The 19,053-nt window shown below is 40.4% G+C and overlaps 1 protein-coding gene across 1 annotated transcript in view; it reads left to right on the forward strand.

Moving 5' to 3' along the window:
- TXLNB (taxilin beta) overlaps positions 1 to 19,053 on the forward strand; it is a 34,714-nt gene that overhangs the window by 2,968 nt on the left and 12,693 nt on the right. Inside the window, exons 2-6 of the mRNA XM_021553067.3 lie at positions 2,032 to 2,448; positions 4,358 to 4,449; positions 8,196 to 8,366; positions 13,940 to 14,134; positions 15,685 to 15,804. Coding sequence (XP_021408742.2) covers positions 2,046 to 2,448; positions 4,358 to 4,449; positions 8,196 to 8,366; positions 13,940 to 14,134; positions 15,685 to 15,804 — 981 coding nt within the window. The 5' untranslated portion in view covers positions 2,032 to 2,045. The remainder of the gene's footprint in view (positions 1 to 2,031; positions 2,449 to 4,357; positions 4,450 to 8,195; positions 8,367 to 13,939; positions 14,135 to 15,684; positions 15,805 to 19,053) is intronic.

Raw genomic sequence — 19,053 nt, forward strand, 5'->3', positions numbered from 1 at the left:
TAGATTGCCAGCTGCCAATTATCTCAAATTAATGATTGCAAGAGTAAACACTAGCCTGAACATGTCAGAGATAAACACATATTTTGTGGAGTGTCTAGCTTAGCCTTTACAATATTCTTACTGACTTTGAATTAGTTGGCAGTCAATTACCTCTAGTTCAAACAGATCACAAACAGGAGGCTAACATTTGTGCTATCTGGAATTATTTACTTAAATTGCACATATGCTATCTAATTTTTCAAATCAGATTAAACTCAATATGATATCAAATCAGATTGCTATAATTTTACAATGATTTTGCAGTGATATAATGACTATGCCACAAGGAGTGAGGAAAGAATGGGACAAGATTGTATGACAGGTCTGCAAGACCAGGTCCAGATGCATTCCTGAGCCATTTCTGCTGGCAAGTTGTATCTATGGGTGGACTGCAGGGGCATGGATTTATAGCTAACAGTTTTCAAGCGCTTCCTGAACCAACTCAAAGCTTTCAATTATTTGCTTGAGAGATGATCATTCATTTGACTATCTTATCTTCAAGCCTGGTTATATAGCTAGAAAATCAGATCTTCAAAAATGTTGCCTTAGTGATGGCCATCGCTACACTTCTAAATATCACTTTGACTGGGGAGAATTTAAAAACACTGAGTCATTTATTACAGTAAATGACATATCTTTATCATATAATGCCTTTGGTCATGTTTACTGTTTTGAAAGCTGTAGAAATTTAGACACTATAGAAAACATATGTTACAGCCTGTTTGAACAGGGAACAAAATGCTTCCCAGTTAGCTCCATGTTTTCAAAATCTTTTAAAAAATAAGAAAGCAACTGCTTCAGATGCTGGAAAGAACCAATCAAGTAAGTTTTGCCCCTCTTCCCCACTGTCACCATTGTAAATCATGTTATTAAGGAAAGGAACAAAAATCAGTCTGGAACAGCAAGAGAAAGGACTCATGGCTGAAAGAGTCTGCAGTCAAGCAGTAGTGGGGGTTAGCTGCAGATCAAGGTCCATCTCTGCACCCCACACCTCTGCACTACTTCATGAGGGCAACACAGATGTGCCAGCAGCCTCTCCCTCTGAGAGGGAAGGGGCCTTCACTACTCTGAGCTTTCCTGGTGCCCAGGATGCCCTTGCTGGCAACCTCATTACCAGGTCCTGGGTAAGCCAGAGCAGGAACACTGATATGTTGGGGGCTCTGTATTTGCCTGGCTGAGTGCAGCTGCTCAAAAACCTGAGAAAACAAAAGCTTCCCTTTGCAAACTGGGAATAAATTAGCTGAAATTTAGCCCACAGAACACCATGGACAATCAAACTATGTTATGTGTGGTTGGTTTTATTTCATTGTGATTTATTCTGTAGTTTGTACTTTGTCAAAGAAGCTGTCAGCAGCATGCAGCAAGTACAAGAAGGGTGGTTTATAGCTGTTAATCTTATTCTTTGCTGTTATTGTGACAGTACCAAACCACGTCACTTGTAGATGAAGCACCATGCTGGGCTTTTCGAGGGCACAGTGCAATTTTCAGTGCACCAGTTTAATTTAAAATATTTTTTGTGATTATTGACTTAAGATGTGTCAACAGGAGAGAAACAGGAAATGAAACTAATGCAGCTCTGAAATGAAGCTGCCCATATCAGAAGACAGTGTTGCAGGTAAACAGATCAAGAAAAGTAAACATTTGGCAAATATTTTATTCAAGAAGAAAAATGGTATAAGTGACTGGGGTGTCATTTCATGTGTCATTTCTGGCAGTGGGAATAAGAGGTTTTCCTTTTTGAAGTGTTAGATTTGGGTAGGCTTTTCTCTTGAAAATTATATAATTTGCCTTTCTCTTTGCAGGCAAATCACCTTGGTTATTTATCTAAGTGTGACATATTTGTCAAGCCAGAACTAATGGATAAGCTGCCATCCCAAATTTCACACAAAATCACTCACATGCTGGCCAAGCTTTGGGAACAGCTTGATGGCAAATTCGTTATATGGTTAGTTCTATGCCTTTAAATTAACTCTCCATTTGTTTTTCTGTCAGAGGCTGCGCTAAGCATGGAGAATGACCAGTCTTCTACCTCACCTGGGCAGGACATCCAGGGGCAGAGTGGGGACAAACCTTCCCCTGGCCTGGCACCCTCTGCAGCAGTCCCCATGGTGCAGCCAGGTACCTGGCCTGAAGCAGCTGTGTGTGACATCTCAGAGGAGCTGAGCCGGCAGCTGGAGGACATCATTAAAACCTACGGGTCTGCCACAAGCCTGATGGAGAAGGAAAGCACTGATGCAGGAACTGACAAGCCTGAGAAGGGAGAGCCAAGCAGCTTGGAGGATGCAGAGTACGAAGATGGAAATGAAGAGAGTGAGAAAGAGAAGCTGGCTCCTGGGGATGCTTCCAAAGCAAAGGAGCCCAGTGGCAACAAGGAGCAGAAGCTGGAGAAGAAAATCCTGAAGGGACTGGGTAAGTATTTACATACTCACACAGCCCTTCTGCAAACACAAGTGAGAATTCCCTGGTCCTTGCTCTTTACCATGTTAAGTTCATGGTATGGATGATAGAGACTTCCAGCTACCACTGAAAATTACAGTGACCATTACAACTTTTCTATAACTGATAATTATTTTTGGCACTACCCAACATGTAGGCTACATCAGATATTAGTTATTAAAAAAAAAAATTTGTATCACACAACACTGATGTACTAGTAGGCCACCCACATTGGCTAGCCAAAGCTGTCAGCCCAATGACACACTGCACAAAGTCACTTAGAAGGAAAACCTAGCCTACCTTAGTGGATGTTTTCTTCTCCTGTCTGCTCAGATATGACTACTCACTGGTCACAACAGCAATAAGGGTGCTACTGTTTGGCATGGGGACCTGCAGAATAAATTTACTGTTATGACCAGTTTATTTTTCATTTAGTAAACCCCTGGACTCACCATATAATATATATGAAATAAGCCAATGCATTTGTTCTCTAACACTTCAGCCCTGGTAGGGCTGTGAGCTGAGCTAGAAAGAAGTCTCAGCAAGTTTTTGAATACATGTACTTTCTGCTGGGAAGCCACTAGAGAGCAGTGTAGTTACATGCCAATCTAATATAGATGTAAATTATTCCTACATTTAACTCCAGCCAATCTTCGAGCCTGTCCTTTGCAAGACAACCCAAACCCAAATGCAGACTAAGCCTGTAAATGAATCATTACAGGACATTCTTACAGACAATGGACTAAGCATAAGACACAGCATGCATTTTTTTCCTCAAAATTTATTTGAATGTCCAGAAAAAAATTCCTCAATTTTTACTGCCTTGGCTTTGGTGCTGTTACTGCTACCTCAGTAGTTCAGTGAAAACCCTACCAACACACAGTTCTCCATCTGCCCTTGTAACAGTTCACACCAGGATTTTATTTTAGCTCATTTCCACTTATTTATGCTGATGCTGTAAAGAGAATTTCCTGTGAAATAAAGGATTTTCTCCAGAGACAGTTCTCCTGAACTGCACTAGAATAGAAGTAGAAAATATCCAGCCCAAAGCAGAAAGCAAATTTTATCTCACAGTCTCAGGAAAGAGGAGCATTTGGAAAAGCATGTCCAAGCCCCTGGGACCACAGGAAACCTTAACTCCAGGGTTGTCAGGGATACTTTGTATTTGATGAACAAGCACTGTTCAAGCTCCAGCTCATACCTGGGGCTGAAATGAAAACCAAGAGGTATCAGAGGAGAAGCAATACCTAAATGGCTGTGCAGTGATTTAGCTTTGCACTCCCAGGGAGTTATTAGACTCCCTCTGGAATACAGGCTTTCTCCACCAAGCCAGGGAACTGATTTACACGAGTATCACGTAGCCCAGACCTGGCTGGCAGCACCTACCACTCTCTGATTGTTTACTGCCACGCCATAGTCTTTATATCTGACTTAATATTCCTGATGTCTTGTGAGGGTTGGTCAGCAAAGGAGATAAATACACCAGACTTGATCCACTTTCACTTGAAAAGAGAGCTGTTCCTGAGCCTTTGGGGTCCAGGCCCTTTCTGTCCTAGTTCAGTCAAATGTGCCATGTGTCTGACCTAATCATATTGCAAAAACATTGAATGAAAATCAGATTTCACAGGACAAAAGCATTTCACAGACAATGCTTTTGTTAGAAAAAAGCACATTACTGAGGTCTGAAATGGAGAAAAGTTCTAGCATGTTTGTTTTCAAAGAAAATCTCAGAAATTTGTAGCAAAAATTATTCCATTTCTTCCAAAATACCTCATTTCACCCTGTGTTTTTACAGATCCATGCATCAAACAATCAATTTCGTAACAGTACATCAACTACAAACTACCTCTAGCATCAAATCTCTGCTTCCTCTTTTTCTAAGGAAAAGAAGCCACCCTACTGATGCAAAATTTGAATAAGCTGAATACTCCAGAAGAGAAGCTGGACCTGTTGTTTAAGAAGTATGCTGAGCTGGTGAGTACAATGCTGGCTCTTTTCTGTACAAACTGCCTGCACAAAAAGGTATAAAAAGTACATGACATGCAGCATGGTCAAACCTCACATACCATTAGTGTCTGTCCTGATAAGTGAATCCTAATACAGTTGTCATATAATTATGGGTCAGATAATTATGGGTAAAAAAGAGAAAAAAAAGTAAAAAGAGTGGAAAATAAGATTAGGGCCAGAAAGATGATGAGGCAGAATATTTGTACTTAAAGGCAAATCTACCAGACTGACCCATAGTGGAGACTGGTGTCTAGACTCCTGCCTTTACCTCCAGCAGCAGTTTTGCATGTTCTTGTTGTGGGTATTGTTTTAACTTATACATTGATGATTTAATCAAAATGAAAATAATACTTAGTATTATTAGGATTTAGTATAAAACTTCCTGTATTAGGAAGCAGAAAATAGACAAGTGAGACTAATCATAAGAGAATCCACAGCACAATGAAGAGTCAAAGCCCCTGCCACCATAATGTCACTCCTATAACAATGCCACCTACCTGACTGTCCTTTCCACACTTAAGATGGGTTATTTTCAGATGAAGGGATATTTTCCTTTGTAGTCAAAGGACTGTATGACCGTAAGCTGTGGAAATCTTACAAATGACAGCATTTTACACTTTCTGGAGTGCTGAAAAATGTGCAAAGCAGAACATTGACTTTTTAATTGGTTTTATGCACAGATGTGTCCATGTCTCATCATAATGTGAAGCGAAATTTTGCTTTCCATTTTTCATGTAAATTCATCTGATTTCATAAATTGGGTTCAGGCTGTTCATAGTTTATCTCATGCTTAGAGGGACTTCATGCTCATGGATTAACTGAAATAGGTCTTCTTCCTCTATAACATACTCTCTACTGCATTCAGATGGCATTGCAGCACTGTATAAGACAGGGGCTGTATTGCCAGTAGCCCATGCAGGAGAAAGGTGCTGAAACAAAAGTACTGAGCACTTGTTTCTGACATACTGTGCAATGTCACTGAAATAAATCAATCCTTAAATACAACAAAAACCTTGTTGGAGACAGCCTTACCCTGCTCACTCGAAGCGGCTGAGGGGCGTATGGTGATTAATGGCTTGTCAGCAGTTGGCTGTAGCTGTGACCGCTCTCCCTGCTCCCTCCTGTCCATCCCCTCCCACACACTCCGGATCATGTCTTGCTTTTGCTGAGTTGTTTTCCAGCCAGATCAGCTCCCTGGTCTGGTGAGCCGTGTGGTGACACAAACACTTGCTGCAGCACAGCTCAGGGGAAGGTGTAGCCGTGTGATGGAGCTGGGTGCTTGGCAGTGCTTCCCCCACTTCAAGTAGTGCTGGGGCTGGCTGTAGCTGAAGAGGCCACCCAGCAAGGTTATTGCCCTGCCAGCCCATGCCCTGGCACAGTCTGTACAACTGTGGGTACACAGCAGGCCAGAGCATGGGCTTGTGAAGGTAGAAGCCACACCAGAGGGGATGGGGAAGTGGGAGGGGAATTTGGGCACGAGTCTGCCACGCTACTCGCCAACAGAGAACATCTCATTCACTAAACCCAGTGTGTTGGGTTAGTAAAGCAGACTGTGGTGTACAACAGCTTTTGCTTACAAACAGCTGTTGCAGAATTGTTTATGACTGAATTATTTTCAGAGGTCCTGTGAGTCTCACAAGTGCTGGGTGCAAGAACAATATGCTAAAAAATAAAGACAAGCTCTGACATTGTCTACAGTGGGATCAAGATAAAACTTTTCTTTCCTAAATTGACTGTTTATTTCTCTAGGACAGTTTTCAAAAATCAAAACTGCTTTATTTGCAGTTAATTTTAGCTTCTATTTAATTAATTACTCTTAAAAATTTATCACTGGGGATGCTTTTGGCATTTCTATTTACCAGTGCCTTTTTCATTGCAAAAGTAAGACCGTGTCTTAGAAATTTCTGAGAACTTTGAGGTATAAGTTTCCGATGCAAGTAATATTAATGGAAAAAGCAATGGAAAAGCAAAAAAATGAATGGAAGACTTCTTATATCATGATTAAGACCAACTTTATTCTAAGCCCCCTATCTCAAGCACAGTTTGAGTGAATCATGAAATTTGGATAAATCATTATCCACTGAGCACAGGCTGTGCATGCCAAATGTGAAGCAAAAAGAACACTTTTTATGTTTTTCAGCAGAAAGGGGAAGGGGACAAAAACAAACTTATGAAGGAAAAATATCATTTTACATTATTCATTAATTCTGTAATCATTAATTACAGAAAATAAATTTCTTTTCCTACAATACTAGAAAGATTATTTCAGCTAGTGCAGCTTGATTAGATGCAAAAGCCCATATTGTGATCCACAGGAGCAAAAATAGACAATACACATGTTAAAAGTTGGACATAAACCGTAAATATACTCCAAGCTGGTGAGAGCATTGTTTTGTGGTACACTTAGCTGTGATTTGATCAATAATACATAGATCTCTCTACTGTAAGCATAAATTACTGAATATCTGCATAAAACAGATGAAAGTGTAAAATATGATGCTGTTGACTATCTTGTTTGAGCTGCACATCATTCCCCAGTGGTCACAGACTTTCCCAGTCATACTGGGGTTAATTAGTACATGTGGTACCATATTATTAGATAACGTAGTCCTAACAGCAACTTATTATTAAGGTTCGTATATATTTAAATTCACGTGCTACTGTTTTTCAATCAGAAAATATTTTGACTTCAGAAATACCTTGCAATGTATGCACATCTGTGATACAGTGAGGAGGTGAAAGACTTCTTTGACCTCACTGTTAGGGTATTAATTTACAGTACAGAAATTTTTTTCCAAATATCCAGTGATAGACATGCATCAAAAAAAATAACCAGACTGTGCTAATAGTAATTATGTTGCTGGTCCTCTTTTCCCCCTCCAAATACACCCCCCTCCCTACCAGCCTCCTAGGGAAGGCAGTAGTCATGCACCCACAGAACATCAGGCTCCCAGGGGAACATCAGGACTGTCTGTGTTACCTCCATGAATTATATGGAGACAAAGAGCCCAAAAAAGGTCTGATGCACCATGTCCCAGCCTCACTGATGACAGAACCTTCAGAAACACAACTGAGAGATGCTCTCACATGGTCTCCTATGAATCAGAGGAGACTGGCAAGAGGAGGTGCCGCATTTGGTGTCATTTTGGTAAACTCTACTCAAAGAGAATTCTCCTCCATCAGTAACAAAGTCCCCCCATGAACAGCATTCCTCATTTCCAGCACCTCTTCTGTTGTTTTATCCAGCAGGTTCCTGGATATTTAGGAAACTGCTTCTTTTTCCTGGTAACTGAAAAATAAAATAGAATGAGCAACTGCTGTATCACCTCATGATCTCAAGAAATCTCACCACATAAAGCACTACTGACTGCTCTAGTTCCAACTGTTGAAAAAAAATAAAAACCTCACAGATATCCTTCAAAGAAATTCAAACCAAAAAAGGAAGAGCTAAAATGGCGTGACAAGAATGTTAAAAATTATATTTACCTGCCCACACTATAGCACACTTTGGACTGTTGCAGCAAGCAGGCTTGGGAATCTCCAGGTTCCTCTCTCCTATCACATTAGTGCTGGTAAATATAAAATATTTTATAAGAAGATAAAAAAGTGTGAAGAATTTCCCCAAACCAAAAGTGCTCACTTTATTTTCTTTTCTATCCCTCTTTGTTTCATTTTAATCAATGCTTCCCTGTTTTAATCCCTGTTTTGCCCAGCTTGAAGAACATCGTGCTGAGCAGAAAAAGCTGAAGTATCTACAGAAGAGACAGGCTCAGATCACCAAGGAGAAGGACCAGCTGCAGAGTGAGCACAGCCGAGCCATCCTCGCTCGCAGCAAGCTTGAGAGCCTGTGCCGAGAGCTCCAGAGGCACAACAAGAACCTCAAGGTGAGTGGGAGCCTTATCACAGCACCCAGCAGTGAGGGAAAAGATGATGCTGACACCTTGCCATCTCCCTCTAGTACCAAATCAAAGGGACTTCTGCATCTGCACATGCAATATGTAATAATTATATATATGCTCTAATCTTGAGGTCCATTTACACCAAGACCCCTTTGTTTCTCATTTGGAAATATCCCAGCTCTTTGGGACATTGGGTTTGCCCACACTAGCTCTAAGCCCTACTTGCATTATTCGGGAGCTCCGTGCAGAGGAGAGCAGTGGGGCTAACAGATCACGTCCCTCAAAGTGCAGATGCAAATGCACGTGCATGGACAGAAGCACAGGAACACCAGCTTTGCTCCAGTGGACTTACAGGAGGCTGGTGGGTGTTTTCATGTAATTCGAGCACTTGGACTTTTTCAATTGATTCATGAGGGTCGGTCAATCAGGACATTTGCCTAAAGACACCAAATGTCAAGACAGGAAGAATGGTAACATTATTTGTGGAAGTTGTTTTCATTATGAGACTCAGTTAAAAGAGAAAATTTTCAGGAGTGTCAAAATGCTGGGATACATACACCATGTCTGCCAATTGCTTGGTACATCACACCATTTAAATGTGAAATTTATAATATGATTATACTCCTTGAAAAATGTATGTTCAAGAAGAATATTTCTGTTGTGATCATCCTTTTTTCCTGAGTACGTGTTAGTTATGGTGTTGGTATTAGTATACAAAAGGCCTCTGCTTTGATCTGTTCAAGCCTTTTCTTTATGGGGATATAGTTATGTAGAGAATTACACATAGGAATTGTCAGCAGCAAGAATTCCACCTGCTATAACCTCTATTACTGGTAATGCATTTTCATTCATTTCCACTAGCTCAGGAGTGGGCCTTCAGGGTCTTGCTCTGTCTTTTACTGTGTGCTGGTAAGAATACAGCTAGGAGAGAGAATAGTCACATGTTCACTCAAACTGTGCCCTAATAGAAAGATAAAAGCAGTTTAACACATAGAGAAGCTAGAAGTAAATCTCTCTGTGCTCAGTTATAGTCATGCAGAACTGGTAGTGAAAATTAAATTTGTGCCTGTCATTTGTATTAGACCTAGCTATTCCTCAATATTGATCCATAGTGATTTACCAGGCCATGTGTGGGTAAAATCTTTCAAAAGAAATACAAGCCAGTTTTAAAGTGAATTAAGGATACAGTGTACAGTGCTTTGCATAGCTTTAACTGATACTCCTAAGCAAATCATATTGGTGGAACAAATCAGTGAAGACTGGAGCATTTAGAAAAACTAATTATATTTGGAAAAGATATTTGGAACAAATTTTGTTGAATTCCTCTTACAGTTTCCCAGCTACTTTATGCTTATTAATCTTCCTACTAGAGAGCATGATTTTTCCATTCTCGTTGTATATAAATACTTCCTTACATATTTTGTCTTTACAACTAGGAAAGTCCCTTTTCAACATCTTTTTACCCGTTGGACTGCTTTACTTTGTGAATACGTTCTTTAAATAAACCTATATATTTCAGGGTCAGTTCTTATTTTTATCATGTATCTTTGCCGGGTGAGCCAGGGAAGATACCCAGGATGATCTGGTATTAGGAAGAAGTGTTCAAATTTTCATAATTTCTTTCTGAGAATTTGGAGACCTTTTAAGAAACCCAGAATACTATCTTTCCTCTGATTCCCATGCAATCAGTATGCAAAAAAAACCCAAAATCAAGTAAAGACATTAAGATAAAATACACTTACAGAATGCATGAGAAATAAAGTAATAAAGGCATTAATTATCTTTATCCAGTTTTGTCTCTCTAAGAATTTTAGTACAGTTCTTGGAATATTTGCCTTTATGCTTTATGCTCCTGGAAATCTGTGAATGTTCAGAAATTCATGTTCTATTTATTTAAATGAGTGCATTTTTCTTTCACTTATGACTGTACTGAGAGGGCACAAAATCAGAAAATCCATCAAATGGTATTTTTAAAATCTTATGCTTAAATATTTTTTGTTGTTGTTTTAGCAGGACAAAGATTCATAAATTTTAGTGCTTGCGATTAGCAGTTAGATTATGTTTCAAAATGTGGAAAATAGAATCTAGTAGTTTGTGTCATTTCAATAGCAAAGGAGAAAGCTGACCTGCCCAGATCAGAAACCCCCTCTGACTTACCATGTGGTACATTATATGCACATCATGTAATGTAAATGTCATCTTCACTCATCTGGTGTGTGGAATTCCCATTAACTGCAGATCCGTGTAGCCAAGTGGTGATGAATATGCAATGCAGAGATGCATTGAAAATCCACATAGAAGAAAAATTTCTGGTTAGTAGTGGATACCAGCCTCAAATTCTCACTTACATACAGTCCAGCTTTTCTGATTATTTCCTTGCAGTTATGTAGATGTTTAATTCTCCCTCCAAGAAAAGCAGAATAAAGGTTTGCAAAATAGCAGAATGTGCTCCCACTGCAATAGAGAGCAGCTCTGCTAAGAGCAAAAGCAACTCATTTCTCTGCACGGAGTCCATGTTCTGCCAATTATCTGGCAGTTTGGTAGCTACTTAGCATCTTGTAGTGACAAGAACAGCTCGGGTCCCTTGTCCTTCCTGCCACCAGGCATTAAGCAATGACTTTCATACAAATGTCACAAAAGTCAACAGCTTCAGTTATGGGCTCAGCTCCAAATTGGCTCAGACTGTGCCTGGGAATGAAGAGCTCAGTTCAGTGAAAAGAGGATTTCTCAGTCATATCATCTTGGCTGATACGGTTTCAGCAGACCAATAGTCTTCTGGAACTGCCCCAGAGAGGCACAAGAACAATTCAGCATCAATCACACTCTTCTGTTTGCAAATGATCTCATATTCCTGCACTAAATCCCAAACTGCAAAGTATCCTGTATTAATTTTAACAAGGCTTTACTCAATGCATTCTTACACTCTTGGCAGCAAAACATAAGAGCAAAAGCAGTATTACACTAGGACAAGAACATATGTTTGAAAGGGTAAACATGGAGTGCAAAGGTTCAGAAAAGGGCAGAGAAAAGAGAACAATAGTTCTCTTTTGTTATCTTTAGTTAGTTTATGGATGGTCTTTGCTCAGTGCTGTAGCCATACTGTTCTACTGCTCAGCCAGTTCCCTTTACCCCTATCCACCATTAATCTGTGACTGAGATCTCAAGGACTTAACAAATGAGGGCCTCTGAGGAGCTCCCCAGGACACACACCAGCCCTCATCCCCAAGCAAATATCCTTCTCAAGTATATATTTCTCCAAAGCAGAACAGAGAAATCCTGCATCCTGCAAATAAATGCTTGCTGGTTCAGTGTCTTTACCATTAATCTCTATATTGTCTCTGTGCTCTGTATTGTATCATTTTTCTACCTCAGAAGAACAGGAAATAAGATCTTCTGAGTAACACGTATGCAGAGGGTTGGGTTTTTTACATTTGCGTGATTGGTAGTCTCAGGATGTCTCGTTTCACCTTGTAACAGAACTGTTTGGTGTGACATGCACAATCCACTTTATTTGGTTTATATTCATACGGACTTATTACTCTGGAGAGCTTTAAATCATGGTAGTGATGTGTTATAAGGCTACCTGCGTTATAACAATGAAATGTTTTTGAGGAAGGATGTTTTGAAGCCATAGAAAGAGGACTTCAGACATGCAAGCTCAATTTCTCACTCTGACTTCTGGAAGTGAAGCACCTGCGCTCTTCTGCCTGCTCAGGGCTGTACCTATGTAATGGAGGGGCATGAGGAGTTTTTTTTAAACAGTGTATTAGAGATAAAATGGAATTCTGACTTAATCAAAACTACCTAGGAATTCAGGTCAAATTTGGAAAAAGTTTCAAATAAAAATAAAAATAATAACATTGTTTGTAAACACACCCTTTCAAAAGAAAATTAAATGTTTCCTTTTGGGAATGGTAAAGCAATAGATTTAGAACATCTTCTGAGCAGCATTTTTAACTCTACTTTGGAAGATCATTCTTCTGCTAAAATGATTTAAACAAAAAATATCTACAAATAACTCAATTGCTGGTCAAGCAAAATGTTTCAAAATCATTCTCATCAACTGAGAAAAAAAAATTTGAAGACCTTCTCTTTCATCTTTCTGCAAATTTTGTGTGTCTAATTTCCAAGCCAGGTACTGAACCAGGACCCAACTCCCAAGTCATTTGCACAGTTCCACATTAAATTTTTCCTTCCTATTAGGAGAGAGAGTCCTTCTGGGTTCACACTTTGTATTACTCCTTATGAATACACACACAGGTTCTTGTGTGAACTGCAGAGCACAGCAGGGCTCTGTCCACCAGGGTATTATTAATTTCTGTGCACTAGGGTATTATTAATGGCTCCATTGCCTTCCTCCCATCATCCAAGGTGTTGGCCTCCCTATCACTCCCCAGACAGCAAAAGGACAAACACGCCCTCCCTTGAACAGCAGCTGTCCTAGATCAGGCTCGTGTTGTGCATGCTAAGCAGAAATTGGGTCATTTGGTATTCACCTTACTTTATGAGCAGGGCCTGAATCAACACCTGCTATGTCACATTCATGATACAAATTATACCTTATTAGAGTCAGCTAAGGCTTTATTCAAATATATTTATAGAAAATATCCATATGCAGTGTTAGCAGAGATTTTAATGCAAATTACTATGCTAGTTGAAACCTTATTAGAGTATGCAGTTTGCATGCTGTAGAGTGAATTTTTAACACGGTCCTGGCCTGATTTGTAGCTACAGCAGATATGGTCTAGCAATTCTATATCAGGATTACATTCCCCAGAAGGGCACACTGCCCCGGAAGAAAACGAAGGAATAAAAATTTTCTGCATTACTGGATCCAAAGCAGTGAATCCAGGTTCTTTCTGCATTGTCTTTTGTATGAACAAATCTAAAATAGAACTTCAACAATAGGGAAAAAATTAAATCTGAATATCTGCTTTGATTCTGTGGGAAACAACTTTAAAGCTTTCCTTGAATTCACTAACTAGTAAATTAGTGCAAATGCTCATGTCAGCTAAAAAGTTAGGGAAGGAAAATTGAAGAATTGGAAGGAATTCTTCAGCAAATGATGGATTTCTCTTAAAAATTTGAATCCCAAAGGCCATGAATTTGAGATTCCTTTTTAAAAACAAGGCATTGTAAAAGGTGATTTTTTTTTTAATTCAGTCAAAGAAAATTTTGATTAAAAGAGATTTTGACTGTTTCCACTAAATACCTTTTTCAAAAAAAAAAAAAAAAAAGCTGTGATGCAGTATCATGAATCAAGATATGGATGTATGTCCTCTCCTTCAGGCTTGCTTTGACCTAAAGCTCTGTTCTACATCCATCTTTATAAATGCAAATTCTTAGTTCCCTAATTTCTTCGGGCCACTGTGTAATTTGCTCTGTAAATTTAGAATCATGCCTAATGCTGGAGCAGATGAAAGCAAGAAAATCTCCAAAGAGGAAGGCAAATACGTATAATTCTTCAAAGGGAAGCCTTATGCTACTCTGAAACAGTATTTTTCAGGAACTGCTTATTATGCCTCTCACTTACTGTGTTCTCTCCCATTTAACAACAGGAGGAAACAATCCAGCGGGCACGGGAGGAAGATGAGAAGAGAAAAGAAATAACTAATCACTTCCAGAGCACACTGAGTGAAATCCAGGCTCAGATCGAGCAGCAAAGCGAGAGGAACATGAAGCTCTGCCAGGAGAACACGGAGCTGGCGGAGAAGCTGAAGAGCATCATTGACCAGTACGAGCTGCGGGAAGAGGTGAGCGGTGCCCTGGCTGCGGCTGGGGCGGGCAGCACACCGGCTGTCCCAGGGGAAGCAGGAAGCACTGCCAGCAGCCTGCCCATCACTCGGCTGTCTCACAGGGTAGAGCCCACCATACTTTTCCCTCTGAGCAGCACTGTGCCTGCAGAAAGCCCTCCGGTCTCTGCCTGCGGCAGCCAGGGTAGCCTTGCCGCTATGGGGGAAGGCGCTGAGGCACCCAAGCAGCCAGACGTGCCAGCTGTGTGCTGAGCTGCCCCAACCTGTTACAGCTCTCCCAAATCCCTGGGGACCTCCCCCAGCATCCCTTTCCTCCTTCCCACTAAGCTCCCATTGAGTATATCCCAGCTCCCTTTCCTTTAGACAGCCTGTTCTGCAGGTGACAACCAATATATTTTGTTGCCTCCAGAAGCAAGTTGCTGAGAAGGGCTCTGATGTAAACTATTTGACTCTTTCCCAAAGCATAAATTTAGGATGACAGATAAAGGAGACCCTTTGAATTGAAATAGATTCTTTCTTTTTTTTTTTTTTAATTTTGACACCAGAAAAAAATCCCCCAGTAAAATCCCAAACTACCATTTTTAAAAATTTTATTTTAAATATCAACAAATATCACAATGGGTCTTTTTATAGTTTCTAAGTACATTTACTGTGAGCCTCAGTGCAATCAGACAATATTATCATACTGAATAAAACATAAGTTATCTGTCTTTACACTCTGGAATGACGGATACAATACCTGCTTCTCCAAATCTGTTGAATCATGTATGAATTCCTATACTGAATGAAGGAAATGTATACTCTTGTCTTGTGGTGTCTATGAGAAGAAAAAGTAAACCAGAAGGACACATGCAGAATAATTGCTCCTATGAATTTTATCTAAATTAATTAAGAGGCAAGAAGGCTATCAGCAATATTTATCTCCTGAAAGTCACCATGAAGACAGACATTTTACAAGCTAGAGGAGGCTTCTGGTTTCTTTGGTCTTATCTCCAGATCCCCACTCATGTCCTGTCACCCAGGCCCTCCATTATGCAGGTGTGTCCAGAACAAAGGGGATGTGCTGGTCATGTATTTATGGCAGAGGATGTAATGAGCTGTGCATGCTCCCAAATACTGCAGATGCAATGTGTCTACACCATCATCCACATTCTGACTCAGATGCAATGGCCATTTAACAGCTAAAAAAAAAGTGTGTTCCCCAGCATATTTATCATCGATGAGCAATTTTTTGATCTTCAGTCATACTAGATTGTACTGATGACTGTATGTATAGACCATAGAACTGGCAAAGATGCTAAGGCTTTTTCTTTTTCTTACAATAAATCAAAATTGGTAATGTACACCAGTTTCCCTTCCCATGGTAATTCTGACACAATTTATTCTTATCAGTGCTGTAACTTTTAAGTAATTGCAGTAGGTTGAGTGTCTTCTTGTTTTGCAATGATTTTGTCTTTTAAGTGTTCCAGTAAATAGCTGTACATGTACAAGCATGAAGGTCTATGTAGATAATTAAACCTGCACATTCAGCAAAATTTATTTTTTTACAGCACCTTGACAAAATATTTAAGCATAGAGAACTTCAACAGAAACTGGTGGATGCCAAGTTGGAACAGTCTCAGGAAATGATGAAGGAAGCCGAGGAGCGACACCAGAAAGAGAAGGAATATGTATGTACCTATCCTTCTAATGTGTCTGTCTTTTATTTAGCTTTAGGCAAAAACAAGCTCTGCATGCTATTTCACTAACATATTCAGGTCCAATCTGGGGTACAGTAGCTGAGAAGTTTTTGTAGCTACCATTAGGGCTCAGTGCAAAGGAACAGCCTCTGAAGGGCTGCTTTCTTTGGCATTTACAGTTTTAAAGGCATGCTGCAGAGCAGTGGGTTAGAGCCCACTGCTTCAGCTAACTCACTGTTACTGTGCAGTTGTTGCATCGTGATATTGGGTCAGGTGGTGCCTTTGGTTTTCTGTTGTCTCTGGTACTTGATACTCCATCTCCCCACACAATGAATGCACACATCTAAACCATCAGAGAGGAGACCAAGAATATGGGATTGAAGTGAAATGGCTGAAGGCTGCTATTCCCCCAGGTTCCAAGGCTCCCCAGGCATCCTGCCGTGGATGCACTTTTGCCACTTGCTCTTACAAAGCCTCCCCTTCACTGTTTCCCTCCCTGCACTGGTTTGCCAGTGCCTCTTTCAGGCAGGCAGGGTCTGGATCCATTTAGCAGCTTTGTCTGCTCTTCCTCCCTTTCTGGAGGTGGGGACATCTCTAGCAGGGGGACAGGGAAAAGCAGGAGGGATGTCCTCTGCAGGCACAGCTGGGATGGAAGGAGGGCACTCCTCCATCTGTAGTCTCACACATTTTGTGACTCAATCAGACTAAAATTAATTTTCTCAGACTGCCTGGTATTTTCACAGCAATCTTCACATTTACAAAGGATCGGAGTTCAACGCAGGCGCGTGATCCCTCTTCTCAGTGGAGGCAGCAGCTCTCAGAGGGAGTGACAGGCTCTCATTAGCCGGAAGAAAGCTTTAGTTTTCACCAGTCCTCCAGCTAACCCAGGAGCAGCATGAGAGATTTCTACAAAGAGAGGACATTTATCCCTTCCCCATGTCTGGAAACAGATATATTAGGACAAGCATGGCACTAACAGGGATCTTAAAATACTCAAAATAGATGAAAATATGGGGCTCTAAGACTTGCCATTAGAGCACAGGGAAAACACAGCATACATCTCTTACCAAAACCAACCCATAAGAGCATTTATCCTCTTTCTCTGCACTTACCTTGCAGCTGGAACACCTACTCCTGCTCAGCTTTACTTCTTGCTAAAGAGTGAGGGTGAAAACGAGGTGGGGCTTCTCTGTGCAAATCTGCATATCACTGCATGACAATTTGTAGTCCAGCTGACTTATTCTCCTTCACTCTGAAACCTACATAAAGCCAAACCCCAAAATTTCATTCATGACCATTGATTCTTGGCAGATTTAAACTCCAGAAATCTCCAGATGTCTAAGAAATAACTTACAGTGGCAAAGAAAATATGGGCTTACTTTACTGATGTCACTGGGAGTTCTGCTAATGAGTACCAGATTTCAAATACTGAGGAGGGAAAGAAAAACTCAGAACAGGAGATATAAAAGACCAGGCATTGGCTCTGTGGAAAACTGGCATATACAGCCTTGTGTCAATGATCTTTCATGCTGCATCTCTCAGAACATGAATTTTGGTGCTGCTTGTCATCTGTGACTGTCCCTGCTTTAGCCAAAACTTCTTTGTATGTATTATCCAGAACTGGTAAGCACAAATTTGGTGTTTTCATTTCTTTTAAAGCACTGAAAGTAATCACTGTCTACAACTGGGAGAGGAAGATTTTCTTTTGGACTTTGCTGTGTGTAAGAAATAACAGATTTGAAAACAAGCTACAAAACCTTTACACAATGGGTGTATAATGGTATGCACAGTGTACAAAGAATATTTTTCCCATCATCCAAATAAATGCTTAAAAATCCTATCCTTGAGGTAGGCTGGTGATGTATGGCTAACATCACCTCCAAGCAACGTAGATTTAGCTGCAGAAATTAAGGCCAAAAGCCATGCAATGAGTCAAGGCATAATTAGGCATGTCACGATTCATCACAGGTAGCCCAGCACCCAGAGAGCTGGCCTACACTTGGCTCCCACCTCCCTCCTATTGATGTGCTCTTAGTCCCACCCACCCAGCTATTGTGCTAGTGTCTGCGGGAGTAATGTATACACATGTGTGTATGAAATCAACGTGCTTTTGATGGAGTTCTCTCACTTGGCCCTAAATCTCTCCAGCTCAGTAATGTGCAAAGTTAGAACAGCTTTCAGAACCTTTCTATCCATAGGATTTTGTCATCCCTGTGCATGATCTTTGCTGCAGGATTTTGCAAGTGTTCTTAAATGAAAATTATTGTATGCTTTTATCTATTTGATTACTCTTTGAAGGCTCACTTTGATGCCTTCCCATGCACTTCTTCCATGCAGGAATCTTCACCCCTGTGCAAAACTTCTTTACCTCAGACAGTGAGAGACGTTCCCTCTTGCAGAACCTGTACACTTCAAAAGGAGGTCATCTCATTCCTTGCACAATTCATTCTACACATACATCAAATAATGCAATTCCCTATTGAAGCAGCAGTGGTTCCTAATATGTGGTTTCCACAAAGGGAAAACTTTACCTAAGGATGCAATTTTATCACCATCCAACAACTGGTCAGCACTACATCATTGGAATTTACAGAGTCTGACAGCAAAAAGAGAAGCTTAATTTTCACTAAGCCAGCCCCTGTGACTGTCTGAGCCTCCAGCAGCTATCATAGCTCTAATAATAGAGTGTGGCATCACCACCCTTCACTAAAGTGCTGCTCTGTAAACACCACATGCAATATTTATTCATTTCTGGATACTTCAGCCTCCTTGTTACCACTTCATAGTCTATTAATAAATGTATCAGTTCTGATTCATTTTCTCCCAGCTTGGTGTTTGGAGATGACCTCAGGCTGCATAAGAACGTGTGCTAATTTGAGCAAGCCTCTCTGTGGCTTGCTTCCATTACAGCAGGGTTTATTAACACTTGGATTTTTGCTGACTGCAGAAGTTATGCAGGTCAATAAGAGAGAGGGATTTCATTAAGAGGCAAAAGAAGCAACTTTTCTTTGTCTTCTCTGTCCATCTGTTGTGCTGTGTCCAAAGACATGGTGCAAGAGGTGGGACCTTTTCATTATTCCAGTCACACTGGGTATGGAGGTAACCCTAGCTGAGATTAAAGCAATTCAGATAAAAGTCCAGTTCTTAGAAGTAATGACTGGCCTAGGGACTGGGTAGCTCTGAAGGCTTTCAAAGCACTTTTCATTAAATCATTCAAGCCTTATAAATTCTAAAAGACAC

This window comes from Lonchura striata, chromosome 3 (genome assembly GCF_050655825.1).
Source record: "Lonchura striata isolate lonStrDom1 chromosome 3, ASM5065582v1, whole genome shotgun sequence".
In the NCBI taxonomy this organism is placed as follows: domain Eukaryota; kingdom Metazoa; phylum Chordata; class Aves; order Passeriformes; family Estrildidae; genus Lonchura; species Lonchura striata.